At 39.7% G+C, this 22,967-nt stretch overlaps 1 protein-coding gene and 1 pseudogene across 1 annotated transcript; one reads left to right on the top strand and one right to left on the bottom strand.

Moving 5' to 3' along the window:
• Positions 1–3,501, top strand: part of LOC140516870 (small ribosomal subunit protein uS7m pseudogene) — a 99,307-nt pseudogene extending 95,806 nt beyond the window's left edge.
• A 24-nt stretch (positions 3,502–3,525) lies between these two features.
• On the bottom strand, positions 3,526–4,859 carry LOC140516795 (MIF4G domain-containing protein-like). Its single transcript, XM_072627708.1, has 3 exons — positions 4,575–4,859; positions 4,185–4,277; positions 3,526–3,768 (listed from the first exon to the last, which is right to left on the bottom strand). Exons 1-3 carry the CDS (start codon positions 4,842–4,844, stop codon positions 3,541–3,543), a joined length of 591 nt encoding a protein of 196 aa, XP_072483809.1. The 5' UTR covers positions 4,845–4,859; the 3' UTR covers positions 3,526–3,540.
• Between the last annotated feature and the right edge of the window lie 18,108 nt (positions 4,860–22,967).

The following is a 22,967-nucleotide window of genomic DNA, read 5'->3' as shown; positions in this document are numbered from 1 at the left end:
TTTGCGGGTGTTCTGCCATGAGGAGGGAAAAAAAAAGAAAAGAAAAACACTCAACTATGCTTTAGATTTTCAAGGAGTAGTTAAATGGTTTTCTTTATTTGCTGAAAGGATTCATTAACTTACTGAGAAAAAAAGGAAAAAAAAACCCTAATGATCTCTATGGTTCCACATGCTTGTGTGCAAGTTTTAAATTGAAAAGAAAGGGGATTTTAATTAGAAGCTATTAAAAACAAGATACCTCCTCCTACCTTTATTTTCTATTTTGACCTAAAAAAGGGGTCATAGTAACCATTTTATTTTCTCCTTCTAGGCTGAAAAAAGGAAATAGGACCCCTTTTCCCTAGACAGTATCAAGGGATTTAGATTTGGAAGGGGCATTTTAGACACACACACACACACACACACACACACACACACATATCATCTTGTTCAACCTTTTCTTTAGGGATGATGACAATGTGACCCAGAGAAGTCAAGTGACTTTCCCACAGCCACATAATTAGTAAGCATGAGGCAGGTTTTGAACCCAAATATCCCTTATTCCAAGTCTTACACTATCTACTATACCATACTACCTTGAATTCATTGATCTCCAAAATGGGAGCCATGGAATGAATATATGGTCTAGTAACCAAAAAGTCATAAAATGAATCACATTTAACCACCCCCCATATCCAGATGGAGTGACTAACTCTAACCCAATGATACTATTATTTTCCCCTAATACAACCTTACTCTACTATCTCCTTCTTCTGTGCAAGCTCCAAACCAGCACCCTTTGAGCCAGATCAAGGCACCCCCAGCAGCAGTTGTGCACATATGTTTAGGAATATCTGTTCCCCACCTACTTGTCAGCATACTTGCCACCTCCACCTCTGGATATTGGCAGAACTGATCCTGAGTTCCAGGAAAGTGATCAATAAGAGCTCTGCTGACCCCCACACCCATTTCTATTTTAGTTAAAACAAATTATTGCACAGGATCAGCAGGCATGGTTAAGTTGATATCTGCACTGCAGATATATTTAACATTATCTTTTCCCTAAAACCTACTCCTTTTCCAAATTTCCATAAGTTGCACCATCCTATTTCTACCTGAGGATATAAAATCAATAAAAACAATATGTGTGCATGCATTTTACAAGTATATACGTGTGTGTATACACACATATATATATATACATATGTGTATATAAATGCATATATTTGTGCGAATAAGCATCTCTCTATATTTATATATAAATACAAACATAGATACATATGTGTAAATATAAGCTAAATATAAAATAGATACAAAATAATTTGGGCAGAAGACACTGACAGCTGGGGAGGGATCAAGAAAGGCTTTATGTAGAAGGAACTTGGGCTAATCCTTAAAGAAAACCAGTAATCCTAAGAGGAAAAAGTAAAGGGTGAGGTAAGGGACAGTGTTCCAAGCTTGGGCAATAGCCTTGTGCAAAGACACAGAGACTGGAATAAAGTGTCATATATGGGGAACAGTCAAAGAAAAAAAAAAGCCAGTTTGGCTCTACCAAAGGGTACACAAAGGGAAAAGAGGTTCAATTAGCCAGAAAAAGTAAATTGGGCCCAGTTGTAGAGGGTTTTATTGCCAAACAACAGAGTTTATATTTGCTCCTTGAAGTAATAGGGTTCCCTTGGAATACTGGAGTAATTACTATTTTTTAGAGCTATCACTTTGGGAGCTATGGGGAGGTTGGCTTGGAGAGGGAAAAAGATTTAAAATAAGGAGACCAATTAAGAAACTATTGCAGGAATCACTCAATAATTGGATAAGCATCTATTAAGGACCTACTGTGTTCCAGGCTCTGTGCTAAGCAATGAAGTGTAGATGAGAGGTGATAAATGCCTGAATTAGTATGGTAGCTGTGAATGGAAAGGAGGGAGAGAGATGTGAGAGAAGTAGAAATAATAAGATTTGGAATGAGAGAAAGTGAAGCACCTAAGATAACCCCTAACTTATGACCTGAGGAATAGGAAAGAGGCTGATGTCACTGCCATAAAAGGAAGGTTCCTTTGGATTTGGGTTGCAGAAGCAGAGAGGAATTGACAAGAAATATCAAGTAGGCTGGAGAGATTAGAACGTAGAGTTAATGAAGGTGGCTGATGCCAATACACCTGGAAAGCTAGGTTGGTGTCATGTGGTTCAGAGCTTTAGATGCCAAATAGAATTTCTTTATATGAAGTATTGCTTGGTCTTACATGTTGACAGAGAAAGTATTAACTCAAATATTGTGATTTCATTAGACTAGCTCAATAACTATGCCACTGTTGTTTAAAAAGAATCAAAGTTTTGCATCCTTATAGAGCTAAGTCCTAAATTAAAAATAACCCTGAGAGAAGCAGCATGGCATAGTACATAGGAAACGAACCTTCAGGTCAGAAAGACTCAGGTTCAAGCCCTGCATCTTGGTTGTGTGATCCTGGACAAAAAAAAACCTAACTTCTCGAAATTCCAGGCAACTCTCTAAGATGATAAATTGCTAAAAACAGGTGCAGTGGTAGAGAGAGTTTTCTCACTGAGAGTTTCCTTCACTATGGAAACCATAGATCCAGGTCAAAACAAAATAAAACAGAAATCATGGGGAAGGGTAACATTTCACTAATTTAAGGACCTATATTTCAGTTGATACGGGTATTCTTCCTAACACAGATCACAACACTTCTATTACTTAATGATTTTTCTTAGAATTGCTGGGGATGAATAATTATTTACCCTATAGGCAACCTAGTTGTGATTCTTCAAATATAGTTAGGTTAGTCTTCAAGCAAGAAACAACAATAATCTATCCTTTTAAAAAATATTTTAGGGCGGCCCCCGTGGTGGGCTCGGAGCGCTTCCTCTGCCTCCTGGGTCCCCGGGGTGCGGAGAACTCTCTGGGCTCTGCTGGGATTGACACAAGTGAGATGGAGCCGCTATGATGCTAATTACAAAGAACCCCAGCTTGATAAAGACTACTACCTTAAGCCCTTGGAGGAGCTGACTGAAGAGGAGAAGTTTGAGCGGGATCTCAGAACCACACAGATTTTCAAAGCTCCCCCAGCATCGAAGACAAGCTCTTTGTTTGAGGACCCAGTGATCAGTAAATTCACCAACATGATGATGAAAGGAGGAAACAAAATACTGGCCAGGTCCCTGATGATTGAGATTCTGGAAACCCTCAAGAGAAAGCAATTTAAAAAATACCATGAAGCCAAAGCTGAGGAGCGGGAGACCATTGAATGTAACCCTTACACCATCTTCCACCAGGCCCTCCAGAACTGTCAGCCTATCCTGGGCCTGGTCAGCATCCTTAAAGGTGGCTGCTTCTTATCAGGTCCCAGCCCCTCTGACAGACAGACGCCGGCAATTCTTGGCCATGAAATGGATGATTCAAGAATGCCGGGAGAAGAAGCCCCGTCGAATGCTGATGCCAGAAAAGCTGTCTCATGAGTTACTGGAGGCCTTTCACAACCAAGGCCCTGCGGTCAAGAGGAAACATGACTTGCACAAGATGGCGGAGGCTAGCCGAGCCTTTGCCCACTACCGATGGTGGTAGAGGGTGGGAGGGCTTGAGCCATGAGGTGTGGTCTTCCAGCCAGCAGCCCGGAACTCAATAAGCTGTAGCAGCAAGAGCTGGGACAGGGAGCTGAGCCCATCCTGGAGCAGGAAGCCATCACGAAGAAGACCAAACAGCTCATCCATCCTCTGCCCATTCATTTTCTCCAGCTGCTCTCCAATTCGATGCAGTTGTAACACCAGGCAGTCCACCTGAAGGGGTTGGGGAGGGATTCCCAATTCTTTCATGTCCCCATTCCTTTTCTCCCTCCCTTTCCCCCAGCACTAATTTTATTTCTAGGATCCCTCAACTCATCCGTGCTCCCTGGCCATGACTCTTCCCCCTTCTTGTAAGACTCTCAGTTGGGTTGCCCCTGCTCTTCTTTCTAGGTATCCAGCCTTCCTCCCCCCACTCTATTTGGTGGCTTCTGCCCTTCATGGGTTGTGACCCTGGTAATACCCTTTTAGCAGAGCTTTTAGACTCCTGCCCCAGGGAGTAGACTGCAAAGCCTCTGGCAGCAAAGCCTCAGCTTCCTGAGAGGAGCTAAATGTTCTCCCTGCTCCCTTAGCAGCTCTGGCATTGACTACTTCCTTTCCTCCTCACCTAGTCTGGGGGGGGAGGTACCCACCTCCTCCTCCTTGTGCAGGCTGTCAGGCTGTGCCATTCGAAAAAGGCAGTCATAGACAGGATTGACCAATGCCATCATAGGCATGTTGTTCACCTGATGGAGGAGGGACCCAAAGCACTGGTTCTGGTCCCCACGTCCACTAGGAACAGTCCTAAGCCAGAGCACAGGCAGAGGCTCATGAGACCACTGGGATATCAAGTTTTAGGAAAAGAATCCTTAGTGCCTCAAACACAGGGCTGCATAACCTCAGTAAGTAATGAGGCCTCTGCACGTAATCAACCATTTACTGGGGTGAGTAGCAGTGTTCCCCTGAAAACTGAGCTTAGCGCTTGGCTTGGTTTGGGGTGGGGTTGGGAGACACAGGAAGTGGGTGGTTCTCACTGGCCTCACCCTCAAGTAGTCAAAGATGTTGCAGATGAAGGTAACATAGCAGACCCAGCCCTGCAGGGATGGGGCTCGGAGCTGCTCCCAGGGCTGGTACTCCCGCTGCAGCTGATTGAGGAGGCCCTGACGGAAGACACTCTGGTTGGCTTGCTTGCTCTCTGCCTGTGGCCCAGGGAAGGTGGGGTAAGCCCAGATGTAAACAGGGGCTTCTTCCAGGATGTCTGCAGCTGAAAGCCTCCCTTCCCTGGTTTTCCCTCTGTTCCTAGAAGAATCCATCTGCCCCTACCCTGACACTTAGGCTGCAAGCTATGTGGTTTCAGGATAGAAAAGTTTCCCCAGTGGGCCTTTGGTAGCTTCTTTCCTGTCTTCCCTCAGCTAGTCTGGAGGCAGTTGCCTGTTCCCTTGCACCTCCTGGGGCAAGGTGGGGGGCACTCCCCCAGCCACCAACTGTCCCCAGTCCCCTCCCCCACCCCAAGACCTGAATGATGGTGTAGCAAATGCGTCCGGCTTCCTTGCTGAACATGCAGTCTTTCAGGGATTGGTCCACAATCACATTGGCCTCTTTCTCCAAATCCACAGCACCAGGTTCTAGGGATGAGGGTAAGAGAGGTAGTCCACAGATTGAGGTGCTCTTCCTATCTCCATTATGTTACCCTCCTTTAGTACCTCTGCCCAAGAGTTCTGGCACAGGACAGCTGCTAAGGGCTTCCCAGGCATAGAGTGCTGGATTTGGAGTTTGAATCCTGCCTCGGAAACTAGCTGAGTGACCTCTCTATGCCTCAGTTTCCTCATCCATACAGTGGGGATTGTAATAACACCTACCTCACAGAGTTGTGAGAATCAAATGAGATAACCTGTTCAGCATTTATTGAACTTTAAAGTGCTACAAAGGCTGGTTCTTGTAGACATGTTAGCTATACACTGCCTCTTCAGTATATGAAATATTCTTCATTGAAGGTCTGTTCTAGGAAACAGGTATGAACAGGGGACCTGAGGAGAGCTGGTGACATTATAACAGAAGCCAAGAGTAAGACTGTAAGTGCTTCAAGAGCAAAGTCTTCCCTCTTTTAGCTACCAGGGTTCTGGGTCACTTAATGAGCCAATAAAAAACTCAGTTTTCTTTGGCATGAAAAAAAAAATATTTTAAGGTTGACAAAATACTATATATACATTTTAATACTAATAACAAAAGTAGAAAGCATTTATATGGTGTTTTAGGGTTTGCAAAGCTCTTTACAAATTCTATCTCATTTTATACTCACAACAATCTTAAAAGGTAGATATCTCTATTATCCTGATTTTACAGATAAGGAAACTAAAGCACAGAGAGATATCTTATCAGTTCTTCCACATATTGAGACATATTCTGTTTCCTTACAAGTCCTAATTTTTAAAATCTTAATTCTACTCTCTAAAATCATGTAGAATAAAATTTGAAGGTTTTCTTGTAACTCCTTTGATCTTATAATCTCTAGATAAAATATGCCTTTCAATGATTTCTCAAATTACACAGCGTATAAGTCCTTTACTATCCTTGTTCTTTCCACTGTACATATTGTAGATTGTCCGAGTCCTTCTCAGGATGACCAGAGAAAGTACAGAGACACTTTTATTTCCCGGTTTTTTTTTTTGTTTGTTTGTTTTATTCTGTTTTTTACATCTTATTTTTCTGTGGGCAGACAAGTTTTACCTTTTTAACAGTCACATCACACTGCAGATTCATGGAAGTTTATGGCCAACTAAAGCTTCCAGATGATTCTATGTGAACTACTTCCAAGCAAAATACTGAATTAAAATAATTGATTTTTTATTTCCGTAAGTGTAATTCTCTTCTTGTTGCACTTTATCTTTTATCAAAATCTCTCTCAAAGCTCCTCTGTACCAATTGAGTTGCTGCCATGGGAGTATCGCCCCATCCCACGCCCAACATTTTCTTTTTTACTTTTATGTTTTGCTTCTCCTTCTCAATGTAAATTACTTTAAAGTAGAGACTGCCTTCTTGCTTTTGTTGCTGAGGTGGTTGTATTTTGTATAGCCAGTGCTTAGCATAGTTCTTTGGCAAATAGTAAGAGCTACCTCTCCATCAGTATCTGTATCTGCATCTCTATCCTTATCTCAATATCTTTCTCTATCTGTATACATATCCTTGTCTCTGTAACTATCATTTTCTCTAGGGCAGCTAGGTGGTGCAGTGGATACAGCACCAGTGCAGGAATTAGGAAGATCTGAGTTCAAATCTCACCTCAGACACTTGACACTCACTAGCTGTGTGACCTTGGGCAAGTCAGTTAACCCCAATTGCCTCATCCTGGGTCGTCTCCAGTCATCCTGATGAATATCTGGTCACGGAATTCAAATGGCTCTGGAGGAGAAGTGAGGCTCGTGACCTGCATAGCCCTCCCTCACTCAAAACAAAGTCAAGTGCAAATCATGTCATCATTTCTCTGATGGCATGGCCTTCTTTGGCAATTAAGGACTAACACACATCCTTTTCTCTACCTCTGTCTTTATCTCTTTCCTAAGTATATCTCTATCCCTATCTCAGTCTTGAGGGGAGAGAGAGACAGAGACAGAGACAGGGAGACAGAGACAGAGAGAGAGAGATAGAGAGACAGAGACAGAGACAGAGAGAGAGAGACAGAGAGATAGAGAGGGAGAGAGACAGAGACAGAGACAGAGAGAGAGAGAGAGAGAGAGAGAGAGAGAGAGAGAGAGGTCTTTGCCATCTCTACTTGTATAGCACTTTCTATGTATCAGGAACTAAGTGCTTTACAATTATTATCTCATTTGATCCTCAAAACAACTTTGGAAAGTAGTTGCTGTTATTATCCCTCTTTTACAGATGAGATAATTTAGCACAGTTTCTGACATATAATTGATGTGGGTACAAATGATGCCCCAAGGGTTAAAAATAATATTAAGGGTTGATTTTCCAATACTTTGTGAAGCCCTGTAACTTAAGTCTGTTACTTGAAGGTATCCTAAAGTCTCCCTTATCTTGCACCTGTACCAAAAGAATTGCTTGCCTCCCTTATCCTATGTTCCTTGGCTCCTTTAATTTTAACCTGTGCTCCTGCCCTGTGCTTAAATCCTTAAACCATCAAGAATTTCTTGTCTCCCTCATCCTATGTTATAAAATACTTTCTTGTCTTGTCTTTAATGTTTAACCCCCATAAAACTCATAAAATTACATCATCATTCTGAAACCTCTGTACAAGCGTAACACCTTCCAATATCAGGGTCTCACTGAGCTTTTTTGCTACGGAGGCCCATGTTTGCTAACATGATAAATAAAGCTCCCAATGACTACAGAGAAGGTCTAAGTGAATTCTTCCACACCTGAACCACTCTCCCAAAATCTAAACCTCAACATAGTACGGTACTATATAAATGTTAACTATTCGATTATTATCATGTTATTATTTATATCTGCACCTATTCCTGTCTATATATGTCTACCTAAACTGTTAATTGTTTTGAATGGAATCATTCAATGTAATGGCTATATCCCTTCTCAATTTTGTGTCATCTTCAAATTTAAACATGCCTTCTTCCAATATATTAGTTTTTTTTTTTTTAAAAAGGCCACCCTTAAATATTGAGTTAGCAGTTGGTACTCCAATGTGAAATAATTATCCCAATGATTGAGGTAACATACTACTAGAGGAACTGAAGATATTGACACTATGATGAGGTGAAATAAAACACCATCATGAAGACTGTAGCTTATGGATCATCATCTGTTGCAGAGAATATGTCATAGGCCTACTCCCGCCTCCTCACCCTCCCCCCCCACACCTCCTCTCTCTCTCTCTCTCTCTCCCTCTGTCTCTCTCTGTCTCTCTCTTTCTGTCTCTTTCTGTCTCTTTCTCCCTCTCCCTCTCCTCCTCTCTCTCTCTTTCTCTCTCTCTCTCTCTCTCTCTCTCTCTCTCTCTCTCTCTCTCTCTCACACACACACACACACACACACACACACACACACACACACACACACACACACACAAAACACATTGTCATTCTGGATCTAGATTCACTTGTATTCCCTGCTATTGTCAAACATTCTTTTTCCTAGTACAAATTCTATTAGGAACTAATTTCCTAATCATGTCCCTGATTACTGGAGTCAAGATTCAAACACAATTCAATGCAAAAAACATTTATTTAGTGACTACTCTGCACCAAGAACTTTGATAGCCACTGGAGGAAGAGTCCTATCCCTCAAGGATATTATATTCTGTTATAGGAATACAACTAACTATAAATTCATTCATCATGCTATTTAATCCACATTTACATCTCTTGATACACAGCTATAACATGTAGGACTTTGTATAAAAAAATGGTGTAAGAGGAAGAATCAGGAATATAAATTAAAATTCTTCCTGTCACATTTAAAAGATAGTTGACCATAGAAAAGTCACTTAGCATCTGTAATCTATAAAATTTACTCATTTATAAAGTGGGAAAAATAATATCTGTACCACATACCTCAAAGGTAAAAACCAATGAAATAATGCATATAAAGATGTTTTGGGGTTTTATTTTTGCAATCCTTAAAAATCTATTATAATATCAGTTCTTATTACCACTCTTATCCAGTGCCTTACTAGAGCCAAAATATATTGCACTCTTGTGAGAAGTGACTACTCCATATTAAAATTTGTATTTTTAGACTTTACAAATTATATTTGCATTTTCTCTCTTCCTCTATCTCCCTGCATTTGTCTTTCTTTCTATCTTTCTGTCCGTCTGTCGGTCTCTCTCTGTCTCTCCCCTTCTCTTCTTTCTTCTTCCTTCTCTTCCCCTTTCTGTTTATGGCTTTCTTAGTTTAACAATGTCCCCCGCACACACACACATGCACAACTACTATATATTTTTCCAGCAGTTTTGCCACCAAGTTAAATTTTTCTAGTTAAGTGCCAAGTGCACAGGGAATTATTATTCAGTGACCAAAACATACTTTGAACAGAAAGTATTATCCTATGTTACTATGCCACCTTTACTGGGAATTTTCATACTACAACCCTGGCACAATTTGATCATCAATGTTTGTAACCCAATTTGGCCCATTGGGAGAATAGGGGAGTGGGAAGAAAGTGGTGAGTCCAAAATAATGCAGTGTATAAAAAGCATATAAGTAGACTAGTGCAAGCTTTTATTAGGCATGAACCTAATATATTAGATAGTATACCAGATAAAATAGATGTATGAGTTATAGATGTTCTGGAAATTATAAACTGAAATGTCCAAACTTTTGTGCCTTTAAATGTAGGTCCTTGGAACATCACAGCAACATGATTTTCTCCATCGAATTGCTGCCATATGTTAGACACAAGATAAATTTTCCTATGTAGCTTTCACTGATACATATAAAGATAATAATTGGTGGAAGTTGACAAAGGAAAGAATCTGAGACAATAAAGACTAGCTGAAATCACCTATGACATTAGGCATAAGTATGATGGCCCCATCCTTACCCTCACTGTACCCAGCCTCTCAAGAAAATACGATTTTAGATTTAGAGCAGTGGGAGGATGCACCATACAAACAATGATACACATATTACAAATAAGTGAGCTTTGCAATATTATGGTGAGTCCTTGTTTTATGTCACTTGACTGTGTTTTTGATAGATAAGAATGGTCTAGGAGATATCACATGGCAAAAGTCAGTGACAGGATACGCTAGTATGATGTTGAATCATACTGATAACAATATTTCTATTTGAATCTTCCTCTGGCTCTATGTCTATTACATTTCAGTATTATGTTTTGGTGAGGAGAAAGATGTAGAAAGTGCAGATTCATATGAACAGGTCAATATTCCACAGATAACAAGATCTGGATGAATGATTCCTAACCTGAATTTTGTGTAATCTTGGAGTGTTTCCAAAGATCTTAAAGGACACTGAAAATTTTCTCAAAACAAATTTATTTTGAATTCATTTTCATATAAAGACTGGGTATAATAGTTGATACAATTTTAAGAAGTTAGGAAGAGATGGTAAGCTTCAGGAAACAACTTAAGTCTGGATTGACATTACCTCCCTCAGTCTCATCTCCTCTTTGGTTGGAGGGCTGGAGAGTGGAATACCAAATTCCTCCCAAGGCCTTCCTTTATAGAGGGCAGAAATTCACCTTCGCTTACTCCACTCTGTATCGGCTTTTCTACCTAGTTTCAACTCTGAAAACAAGAAGCCTATACACCCTGATGGCTCCCTTTAATATACTGTCATTCACTCTACCGCACCCCACATTTCCCTGCCTGCTTTGGGGTATTGTCTTCTTCCTTTAAATTGTAAGCTCCTTGAGGGAAGAGACTTTCATTTTATTAACTGTATACCCATTGCTTGGCATGCTGCCTGGCAAATAGAGGGATCATAAGATACTTGACTACTGTGATCTTCTCAAAGTGTAATATTTCTATTGGTTGGATAGATCTGCAAAATATGTTAGGTTCATTATTCAGTTTATTATTGTGGTTAGCAGTTGTTTTTCAGTCATATCTGACTCTTCATGACCCTATTTGGGATTTTCTTGCCAAAAATACCGGAGTGGTTTGCCGTTTCCTTCTGTAGCTCATTTTGTAGATGAAGAAGTGCCTCATCCAGGCACACAGCTAATAAGTGTCTAAGGTCAGATTTAAGCTCAGGAGATGTCTTTTTGACTCCATTCTCAGCACTCAATTCACTGCATCACCTGGCTGCCCATTATTCAAGGGCACTTGCAAATTATTTCCACCTTCAGCCATTGGCATGGCTGGATAGTGCTATGCCTTCTTCAATTAGAGGCTTACATTTTCTTTTTCAGCAAGAATGCTGTGACTTATTTTTTAGCTACAGAAATGACCCTTAGGTTAGTATTGGCAAAAGCTCTTCTCTATGACTGTCTCAGAGCCCCAATTCTGAGGTCTGTCACCTCCAGTCTGGAGATAGATGAGCTCTCATCTCTCCAGCTTGGCAGTCCTTCTCATACCACAGTCCTTTCTCTCAGTAAAGCACTCTGCCTTACTTTAGGGTGATGACCCTTGGAAGTTAATGACCCTTGAGTCAATTAATTTTTGTGTTCTTATGCAGATGAATAGCTAAGTACAAGGATACAAAAGGAGGCTGTGTTCAAGAGTTTTTTGTATTGTTGGCTTCCTCATATATAATTGAACTATGGCCTCACCCAAGCTCTTAAGTGGTGGAATGTCCTTTTTGTATCTGAAGGTCTCCCACTTTCTATCTCAGAGTGTCTTTTGACTCTCAAAGACATACTGGCTTTTTCCAGAGATCTTTTCCTGGGTACCCTATCCCATGTTTATAAAACTGGGGAATGATCTGTATTGTTTGGCTCAGTTGATGTGCTAATTTGACTGAAATATTTTTTCTTCCCTCTTTTTTTAAAAATTTTGCTGTTTGGGATACTTATTGGCTAGGAGGGAAAAGGATATATTCAGGAATTATTATAAAAACAAAAGCTATCAGTATCAATGTGTTAATAGCTGATCAGAATAAGATGATTTTCTCATTCTTGGTTTAGATGCTTAAAAAAATGAATTAATTCCTTTAGACCATTAGATTCAATTAATTAAGGTTATTCTCTTCTTGGAGTAGGTATTACAAAAAGAAGTAATTCACTTAGATTATTCTTTCCCTGAATACATCTCTATGACTCATCCTATCCATCCTCCTGTTGATAGCAGTTAAGTTACTGCATCTGTCAACATTTTCTTCTCTTGGGGATCATGCAGAGGTCACAGTGGCCTTTTGAAATCCAATTTCTAATGCTCAATAAACATTTATAAATCATTCACAAAGAGGAACACATATCATTACAAGACTTACACTACAAAATTATTTTATAGGTTACAACATTATTAACTCAGCCCTAGTTTGTCCTTTCTATATGTCTTGACTTCTTTTAGCCAACCTTATGGTTGGGGGTGAAATACTAAACTAAAAACTGAGAGGATAAGATGATCATTTTAATTGCACCAGATGCATCTTTCCAGTATTGTTTTTACATAAAGATGGAATACAAAACCACTTACATGCTCTAGTTTTTATACAGTAACAAGAATTTATTTTTTCTCTCATCAAACCCTCTCCTCGTTAAAAAAAAATCCTTGTAACAAATATGTATGATCAATGAAAACAATTTCCAACATTAATTATGTCCAAGTATATATCTCACTCTATATTTTGAGTCCAACACCACACTCTCAGGAGATGGACCTTTTCTTCATTGGATCTAGGAATTATTGCTAGTTATTGTGTCCATCAGAATTTTTAAGCGTTTCAAAGTTGTTTGTCTTTGCATTGTTGTCATTATGGTATAAACCATTCTCTTGATTCTTTTCACCTTACTCTGCATCAGTTCATATGAGTTTTACCAGGATTTATTCTTTCTTAAAGCACAATAGTAGTGCATTACTTTAATATACTTTGTTTGGCTGTTCCCCAACGATAGATATCAACAGAGCATCAGTGTGCAGATTTTCTTGCAGTCTCTCTGACATTTGCCATCTCCCCTTTTTTGTTTACTTTGCCAATCTGATGGGGTATGAGGTAGAACTTCACAGTAACTGTAATTTTTATTTCTCTAATTATTAATACTTAGGAACATTTTTCCTTTATGATTATTCATAACTTAGATTTCTTTCCCTGAGAACTTACTATGCATATCTTTCACTGATTAACTGGGGAATGGCTTTTAGTCTTACAAATCTGAATCAATCCCTCATTTACCTTAGTAATTGGTTGTTGTTGTCCTTTGTCTTCAAAGAGGACCAAAATGACATCACCATGATAAAGTAAAATTTCAGTGTGTCCGACTGTGACTAATCAGACCAATATGAGCTCAAAATGCTCTGCCTCAGGTTGGGCACAGATAGTCCATGTGAATATGTGGGATGGATACCCAAATTTGCATATCCTGCATTTACTTTGTGCTGTCTCAAGTCTGCTTTGCCAAAGAGCGCAGCACCCTTTCTGATGAGGGCACACCATGCTGAGAGGTCCTGTGCCAATGTCTCCCATGTTGCAGAGTCAAATCCAAAGTTCTTGAGAGAGACCTTGAGAGTATCCTTGTATCTCTTCTTCTGGCCAGCATGTGAGTTCTCCATAAAATAGTCTTTTTGTCAAGCATACATTTTGCATTTGAAAACCGTGGCCAGCCCATCAGAGTTGCACTCTCTGAAACATAGTTTGAATACTTTGCAGTTCAGTTAGAACAAGGACTTCAGTGCCTGGTAACTTATCCTGCCAGGTGATTCTCAGAATCTTCCTAAGACAGTTCAAATGGAAACAATTCAGTTTCCTGGCATGCCACTAATAGGCTGTCCATGGTTCACAAGCATATAATAATGAGGTCAGCACAATGGCTCTGTAGACCTTCAGTTTGGTAGTCAGTCTAATACCTCTTCTCTCCCAAACTTTTCTTCAGGGCCTCCCAAACACTGAGCTAGCTCTGGCAATGCATGCATCAACTTCATTGTCAATGTGTACATCCCTGGAAAGTACACTACCAAGTGAAACAGTGTCAAAGGCCTTGGTCAGATCTACAAATGTCATATACAGACCTCTGTTCTGCTCCTGGCATTTCTCTTGGAGCTGTCGGGCAGCAAACACCATATTCTCAGCCCTTTCTGAGGCCACACTGGCTCTCAGGTATATAACCATCTTCCAGGTGAAGCATCAGCCTATTAAGGAGGACTCTAGCAAGAATTTTGCCAGCAATGACTAAGAGAGAAATCCCCCTGTGGTTGTCACAAGACAATCTATTCCCTTTACCCTTATACGGATGGAGGCATCCTTCAACTCCTGGGGAAATAACCTCCTCTTGCCATATAACCTAGAAAATTTCAGTCAGCATTTATATGAGCAATGGTGCCCCTACCTTGTAAATATCAGCTGGAATAGAACCAGCACTAGGTGCTTTGCCACATGAAAGCAGACTAATGGCCCTTAAAACCTCTTCTTCAGTTGGAAGTTCAGCTAAGGAGGGACTGACTTTAACCTGAGGCAAATGGTCAATGGCCTCAGCATCAATTGATGATGGAATGTTGACAATGCTATGGAAGTGTTCAGCCCGTCTCTCTAGGATCATGTCCTTATCACTAATCAATGTGGCTCCATCAACACTGAGTAGTTGTGATACACCATAGGTTTTTGGTCCAAAAATAGCTTTCAGGGAATCATAAAAGTGCTTTGAATTATTACTATCAGCATAAAGCTGAATTTCATCTGCCTTAGTACTGAGCAAGGAATTCTGCATCTGTACTTTGCTTTTGATGGAATTAAATGCTGCCTCCTTAGAGGTAGATGAACTATCCCGCTGGTAAATCCTGTGGAGTTCTCGTTTTTCATTTAGCAGCTTCCGAATTTCCTCATCATTTTCATCAAACCAGTCTTGGTGTTTGCAAGTGTTCTACAAAAATTCTTTTTCTATATTCAAAAATATTCTTCTTCTGTACTCAAATGTTTCCTTTCTAATCCTAGCTGTATAGGTTTTATTTGTCCAAAAACTCTATTGTTTAACCAATACCAAATAATCTTGATTCTTGCTTTGTAATATTTTTGAGATGCTATTGCTAGGTCTTCATTAAGAAGAAATGAATGCAAAAATCTCCCTTGAGATTCTTGAAATTTGTTTTTGCAGGTGAATTTGACTAGCCTGGAGTAAGAAGTCAGAAAGATCGTGTGTGTCTGTGTGTGTGTATGTACACACTAGAATTCAAATTTCTTGCCTCTTATTCTGAATCTAGCCATCTTTCCATCATTCTATGCTGCTGCATTTGGTCCATCATCCTCTGTCAAGATCAGTTTTTATGATGATTTTGTCATCCAAGTTAGCTACATATCTTTGCATAATTTTCACATTTGATATGTGTGCCATCTTGCCCTTTGTTCAATTCAATAATAAAAATGTTGAACAAGCCAGGACCAAGTCTAATTTCAAGACCAGTACTCCAAGATGGAGTATCTTTGAAACTGGTAAAACAATTAATGAATCTTTGTTGTGGAGGCTATATATTCAACTAGGTCTGCATGTGAGTTCCTTGAGGACAGAAACTCATTTCTGTCTTTTTTATATGTCCAGGACTTAGCATAGTAGCTGACACATTAGCAGTATGTTACCCTCTAAGGCTACCATCTGTCATTATTTTCTTTAGTTGCTAGTAATTGTCTTTCCATATACCCCCAAGCAAGCAATGAGCCTATCCCAGTTTTGATTCTTTTCTCTTCCCCAATGTAATTAAAAGAAAGCAAATAAAAAATAATGATGAAGGACAACAAAAGTGACAGTAACAGCAGCAACATCAACAATAAACTTTTGGTTTTCCTTACCTTTCCTTCCTAGCCTGGACTCATCATAATCTTTAGCAACACATAATCAATCATATAATCAATCAATCAGCGTTTAGTAAATTCTTATCATAACTGTGCTAAGTGCTAGAGATGCAAAGAAAAGGCAAAAACACGTCTTTTCCCTAAGGAGCTCACATTCTAGTAGGAGACACAAATACATAAACTGATAGACACAAGATACACATAGCATCTATCTAGAAAATAATAAATGATAACCTTAGAGGGTAAGGTACTTGCTTAAGCACCAACATGACACTGGCTAAAATTCTTCCTACTAGAGTCACTTAACTTCATTAAACCTTGTTTTCTGAAAGTTCTTACCAGATCATAAGGTCTCTGAAGGCCAGGACTTATTCTTTTTTATTTTTGTATGATTTTGGGTGATGCCTACCCCTCATAGTTACTTATGTAGCTATTGAATGAATGGAAATGATTTTGAATTTATTTTTAAGTCACTCATTAACTACTTAATATTAATTGTCATAGCATCAGGAATTAGTGTGTAGCTCACTATCATGATGAGTCCTGAGAGAATCTGATACCGGACTAATATATCTTAGTGGAAGAGGAGGTGACAAAGTTTGAAGTGTAATTGCAACAGTAGATTATGCTGTAAGGGGCTTTGCTGCATGAAAAGATAATGACAGTAACTCCTGGTTGTTAGAGGGTTTCCGAAGGGAAGAGGAAAGAGAAGTGCTGACTAAATCCAAGTTTACCCTTCAACACACTTTTTTAAGCTTCCTTTGCCTAATGGAACTGCTATTCTGCCCTCCCATTCAACCTCTTTCTTATCCATTCAGCTGACAGCTTTAAAATGTTTGTTTGTTTGTTTTCCAGGTGATAGTACATACAATCGCTTAATCATTCCCCATTCTCTAGTCTGGGTTAATTGAAATAATAGAGTGTGATCAGAGGAGAAAGTTTTGCTCCAGCATGAAAGTTTTGCTACTTCTACTACTGCTTAACAGGATATTTCTTTCTGGCTATCTCCAAACTCCCCACTCTCCCAACTCTACCACACCAGTCAGACTGCTTTTCCTTTTTTAATTTCATATTTTATTTTTTCCCAGTTGCATGTATCAGGCTGCTGACTTTTCATGAACTTTATTTCTTCCCTTTCCCTCACCCTATACATGCAGCTATATAGCAAATTCTCTTTGTTCTACCTCGGCAACTGTTACTGGCAATGTCCTGTAGTGGTGAAAGTGTTGGATTTGGAATTAGGAAGACTCCCTGAGCCTTGAAGAAGTCAATTCAATACAAGGTGAATTCCTTAAGAGCTTACTGTGCTTACTTAGCTAAGCAATGGGTGATAGGATTACAAGGACAGACACAAAAGCTTTGCTGTCAAGTGGCTTAAACTCTAATGGGAATGAGGACAAGTACTGAAATAATTCTGATGAAAGGGAGACTAAAATAATTGATAGGCAGCTAGGGGGCTGTTTCACAAATAACACACTGGAAGCACTGGAGTTTTCAGATTCCAATCTCTAACAGGTTCACTCTTGATCTGGTCCAACAGGAAAGGCAGGAAGACAGCTTTGGAGGGGTTAATAATCTTACTTTATTCTAGTCTGGTCTTCTCTAGAAGGATTTGACGATAATGGGAGCACCAACTCCTACAGCATTCCCTAATCACCCTTCCCCCAGGGGCCAGCAAGAATACAGTAGGAGTTACAACTTCTATGGAATCCCCTAAGCCTCAATGGAGGCCAGTTGAGGCAAACATAGATTCCCCCCAGGCATGCACAGTGTTACACTGTTATATTCCCCACACACAGACTAGTGCCCACTTGCTTTATAGGGCAACAGACAAATAAGGCATGCTGCCATCAATAGCCTCACAGGTTAACTTCAGTATTATCAAAATTCAGTGCAAGAATAGTAAAAATCACTTGTGTCATCCTGTATCTCACTGAGCACCCCCAGTAGGACTGTTTATCACTATGATTCTAGGAACTACTATTTAGGATCCTTGGGGCTATTCTGGGAGTTATTATCAAACACCTGGAAACAAGACATTGTCATGGACATGGATCCTGGGAAATTAAATTCTAAGGACAACAAGCTTCCCTTTACTTACAGTGCCACAGTGGATAGAGTGCTAGTCTGAGGTGAGGAAGACTCATCTTTGTGAGTTCAAATCTGAACTCAGCCACTTACCAGTTGTGTGACCCTGTGAAAGTAACTTAACCCTGTTTGTCTCAGTTTCTTATCTGTAAAATGAACTGGAGAAGGAAATGGCTACACTTCAATATCTTAGCCAAGTTCCAAATTAGGTCTTCTTTCTCAAAAAGAGCTAGACCACAAGAATAACAACTGAAAGATAAATTAAACAAAAGCAGGGGTGGGGGTGGGGAAGATGGGAAAGAGAGAATAAGCATTTATCTAGAGCCTAAGGTGGGGCAAGCATTATTGAAGTGCTTTCCAAATATTATTTCATTTAACCCTTTAAAAATGATCTCGTCTTTCAAAAGAATCAATCTAAAATGAAATACAAGTATCATTAGAAATTTGAGGAAGATGTTAACATACTTAATAATAATAACTTGCATTTATATAACTATGTGGCACTTTAAAGTTTGTAAAGTGCTTTACAAGCATCTCCTTTTCTTTTCACAACAACCCTGGGAAGGGTCAGGTAATGCTTCATAGATAAAGTAGGATCTGATTTAAAAACTGAAGTGAGGGAAGGACTTCAAGAGACCAGACATGGCAATAAATTGGGAGAGGGGTCAAATATTCCAAGAAGGGGGAGGTCTGCAGGAGCAAAAGCACATAGATAGCCATGGTAAAAGAAAAAAAAAAGAGTGGTAGGTAGAATTTGGCCAGAATGCAGAACATATAAAGAATAGTATTTGATAAGGTTGAAACCAGTTTTTGAATGACTTTGAATGTAGGTTTCAACTCACAATTTTTTTTTTTTAAAGACCCTGAAATACCTCAAAGGCTTGCTGTAAAACTCAAATAAAACTCAAATAAAAAACTCAAAACTCAAATAAAATATTTATATAAATATAAATTCAAATTCAAAATTTGAAAGATTACATAAATGTCAGTTATGATTAGATTCATAAACTCATGCTACCAAACTTCAGCACGGAGAAACAGATTTGCCAACAAAACCATTCTTTGATCAAATTAATCAAAACCGATTATTCACCCTTACTTTCTTTTCTGAAGGTGCATAGGAAAGCTCCCTCTAAAAGACCAACCAAAATAGGTGATTCTGTGATTGTAATTGTGCTAAAGATCACTTCTACTGTGTCATCTCTGGTTACTACCTACTTGGCTATCTATGACAACCTCTTCAAGATAAATTAGCTCAGAAAGAATTATTATAGCTGACATATAGTCATTTAAAGCTTTCCAAGTATTTTTATGCATTCTTTCACTTTGAATCACAGCTCTTTGGGGTCAGTAAGATACATTATTATATCTGTCTTACAGATGAGGAAACTGATCCCACCTACCCAAAGATTAAATGACTTGCCCAGGGATCAAGGTATAATAGCCCACACAATTCTTATGACCAGATGCCAAAGAATGGCTACCTGAGTCTGCTTCAGACTGATGTGAAGTTCCTATTCCTTTCTTGGAAGGTTCAGTGAGATTGTTATGAGTTTTTATTTCACTAATTCACTGCTGCTACTGTTGCTGCTGGTACCATTACATCAGGTGCAACTATTACTGGTGCTGGTGCTGCATTATCTTTTTTATTTAGTGGGGCTTTCAGGGAGACAAGAAGAGACAGGATGTTCTTCTACCCCCCCTTGGGTTTCTTTGTAATTTATTCACTGTGAAACTGACATTTGATGAGAAAGAGGGGACAAACCTTATATCTAAGGTTTGAATCCTGTCCAATCAAATCCTAGTTCCTTAATGAACACACACAGTATATAGCAAAGAAATCCATTTTCCAAGCTGTTAGCAAAACAGAAATCAGATTAAGTATATTATGTGTATCAAACAATAAAAATTGAAGAAGCTCTCCCATTGGAAACAATTTATCTCAGTTCAACTGAGAGAAACACGCGGATCTCACCCAAAGGGAAATTCCCAAAAGTTTCTACTAAAGCAAACTAAGGATAGGTACATAATAGAAACTGCCTTCCTTTTTCAAGTTGCCCTCTTCCTACATTCTCTCTCTTCTTTCAGAAACCTGAAGAAAAGTTGTAATTGTATATCATCTCTCTCAAACCTGAAAACTAAACGAATCCCCAATCTTTTTCCTCTCTGACTCTTGCCAGTTCTGTCCTACCCCTCATGCACATGTAAGGCATTGATCTTCACTAATAAGGAATGAGTCCAATATCAATGGGCTTTGGGATTCAAGTTACCATTATTTTTTATTGTAGTTGTTGTTGTAGATTAATATCTAGAAGGCATAATTATTCCTAGTGCTATTAGTAAATACCTCACACTCCAGAACTAAAATTCATTAATCTGTAACTACTCTACAATATGGAAGATTTTGGGAAGACAAAGTAGAAATATAGGTCAGAAAAGGATAAATTAGAGGAGTTTATAATGAACAGAGGGTTGGTTGTAACTTTTTTGTTCAGAGCTAGTCACCCCCTTTATTACTTCTCTCCCCAGCTAATACTATCACTATTCTGGGTATCACACACATCTCAAGAGCTAGGGAGAGATTGAGGGGTGGGTGCATTCAGTCCCACTTAAGTCCCCAAAGGTCAATAGATGACCTTGGAGAGAGGCATTCCAGGCTTGGAAGACAATAGCATAGTCCAGACACTTCTCTAAGAGAGGGTATAGGGGGGAGGAGCCAAGATGGCAGAGTAGACAGACATACATATGCCAGCTCCAAATCCACAGCCCATAAAATACCTGTAAAGAAGAACTCCCAACAAATTCTGGAGCAGCAGAAGCCACAGAACAACAAAGCGGAGGAGGTTTCTGTTCCAGAAAGCCCTGAAAAACCAACACGAAAGGTCTGTTGCACCCCAGACCTGGAGCAGAGCCCAGCCTGGCCTTGGCCGTGTGGCACCCAGAGGAGCAGATCCAAGCAGGCTTCAGGGACAGAATCTCCAGCAGACATGCAGGTCCCTCCACCCACAGGTGTCAAAGGTCGGTGAGAGGGTCTTTTTGGCTGGCCGAGAGGGGAGTGGGGTGTCCCCATAATTCAGGCCCCCAAGGGAGGCAGCAGCAGAGGCGGGAGCACACTGGGGCTCCCAAAGCAGGCAGGAGCCTGGATCAATTGTTGAAGGTCTCCACATAAACCCCCTGAGGGAACTGAGCCCCGTGTGGTGGCCCTGCCCCCACCTGAGCACCTAAACTTAATCTCACACTGAATAGCAGCCCTGCCCCCTCCAAAAGCCCTGAGGCTGGGAAGCAGCATTTGAATCTCAGACCCCAAGTGCTGGCTGGGCGAATCTGGAGGTGAGGTGGGTGTGGAAAGGACACTCAGAAGTCAAGTCACTGGCTGGGAAAATACCCAGAAAAGGGGTAAAAAAAAATAAGACCATAGAAGGTTACTTTCTCGGTGAACAGAAATCTCCTCCCTTCCTTTCTGATGAGGAAAAACAATGCTTACCATCAGGGCAAGACACAGAAGTCAAGGCTTATGTATCCCAGACATCCAAAGGAAATATTTAATGGGCTCAGGCCATGGAAGAGCTCAAAAAAGATTTTGAAAATCAAGTTAGAGAGGTGGAGGAAAAACTGGGAAGAGAAATGAGAGAGATGCAAGAAAAGCATGAAAAGCAGGTCAACACCATGCTAAAGGAAACCCAAAAAAATGCTAAAGAAAATAACACCTTGAAAAATAGGCTAACTCAATTGGCAAAAGAGGTTCAAAAAGCCAATGAGGAGAAGAAGGCTTTCAAAAGCAGAATTAGCCAAATGGAAAAGGAGGTTCAAAAGCTCACTGAAGAAAATAGTTCTTTCAAAATTAGAATGGAACAGATGGAGGCTAATGACTTTATGAGAAACCAAGAAATCACAGAACAAAACCAAAAGAATGAAAAAATGGAAGATAATGTGAAATATCTCATTGGAAAAACAACTGACTGGGAAAATAGATCCAGGAGAAACAATTTAAAAATTACAGGACTACCTGAAAGCCATGATCAAAAAAAGAGCCTAGACATCATCTTTCATGAAATTATCAAAGAAAACTGCCCTGATATTCTACAACCAGAGGGCAAAATAAATATTGAAAGAATCCACTGATCACCACTGGAAAGAGAACCAAAAAGAGAAACTCCTAGGAACATTGTGGCCAAATTCCAGAGTTCCCAAGTCAAGGAGAAAATATTGCAAGCAGCTAGAAAGAAACAATTCAAGTATTGTGGAAATACAATCAGGATAACACAAGATCTAGCAGCTTCTACATTAAGGGATCAGAGGGCATGGAATATGATATTTCAGAAGTCAAAGGAACTAGGACTAAAACTAAGAATCACCTACCCAGAAAAACTGAATATAATACTTTAGGGGAAAAAAATGGTCTTTCAACGAAATCGAGGACTTCCAAGCATTCTTGATAAAAAGACCAGAGCCGAAAAGAAAATTTGACTTTCAAACACAAGAATGAAGAGAAGCATGAAAAGGTAAACAGCAAAGAGAAGTCATAAGGGACTTACTAAAGTTGAACTGTTTACATTCCTACATGGAAAGACAATATTTTTAACTCTTGAAACTTTTCACTATCTGGGTAGTTGGTGGGATTACACACACATGCACACACACACACACACACACACACATACACACACAGAGCACAGAGTGAATTGAATAGGATGGGATCATATCTTTAAAAAAATGAAATTAAGCAGTGAGAGAGAAATATATTGGGAGGAGAAAGGGAGAAGTGGAATGGGGCAACTTATCTCTCATAAAAGAGGCAAGCAAAAGATTTTTTAGTGGAGGGAAAAAGAAGGGAGGTGAGAGAAAAACATGAAGTTTACTCTCATCACATTCTTCTAAAGGAAGGAATAAAATGCACACTCATTTTGGTATGAAAACCTATCTCACAATACAGGAAAGTGGGGGATAAGGGGATAAGCAGGGTGGGAGGGATGATG

This window comes from Notamacropus eugenii, chromosome Y, assembly GCF_028372415.1.
Source record: "Notamacropus eugenii isolate mMacEug1 chromosome Y, mMacEug1.pri_v2, whole genome shotgun sequence".
In the NCBI taxonomy this organism is placed as follows: Eukaryota; Metazoa; Chordata; class Mammalia; order Diprotodontia; family Macropodidae; genus Notamacropus; species Notamacropus eugenii.
This window is presented reverse-complemented; position numbering and strand designations above follow the sequence as displayed.

Excerpts from the sequence above, each read along its gene's own strand:
- LOC140516795 (XM_072627708.1), bottom strand. The coding sequence starts at position 4,844 with ATGGATTCTTCTAGGAACAGAGGGAAAACCAGGGAAGGGAGGCTTTCA. Across the intron at positions 4,278-4,574 it reads ACATCTTTGACTACTTGAGG|GTGAACAACATGCCTATGAT; the intron begins GTGAGGCCAGTG and ends CTCCTCCATCAG. Across the intron at positions 3,769-4,184 it reads GCCTGCACAAGGAGGAGGAG|GTGGACTGCCTGGTGTTACA; the intron begins GTGGGTACCTCC and ends CAACCCCTTCAG.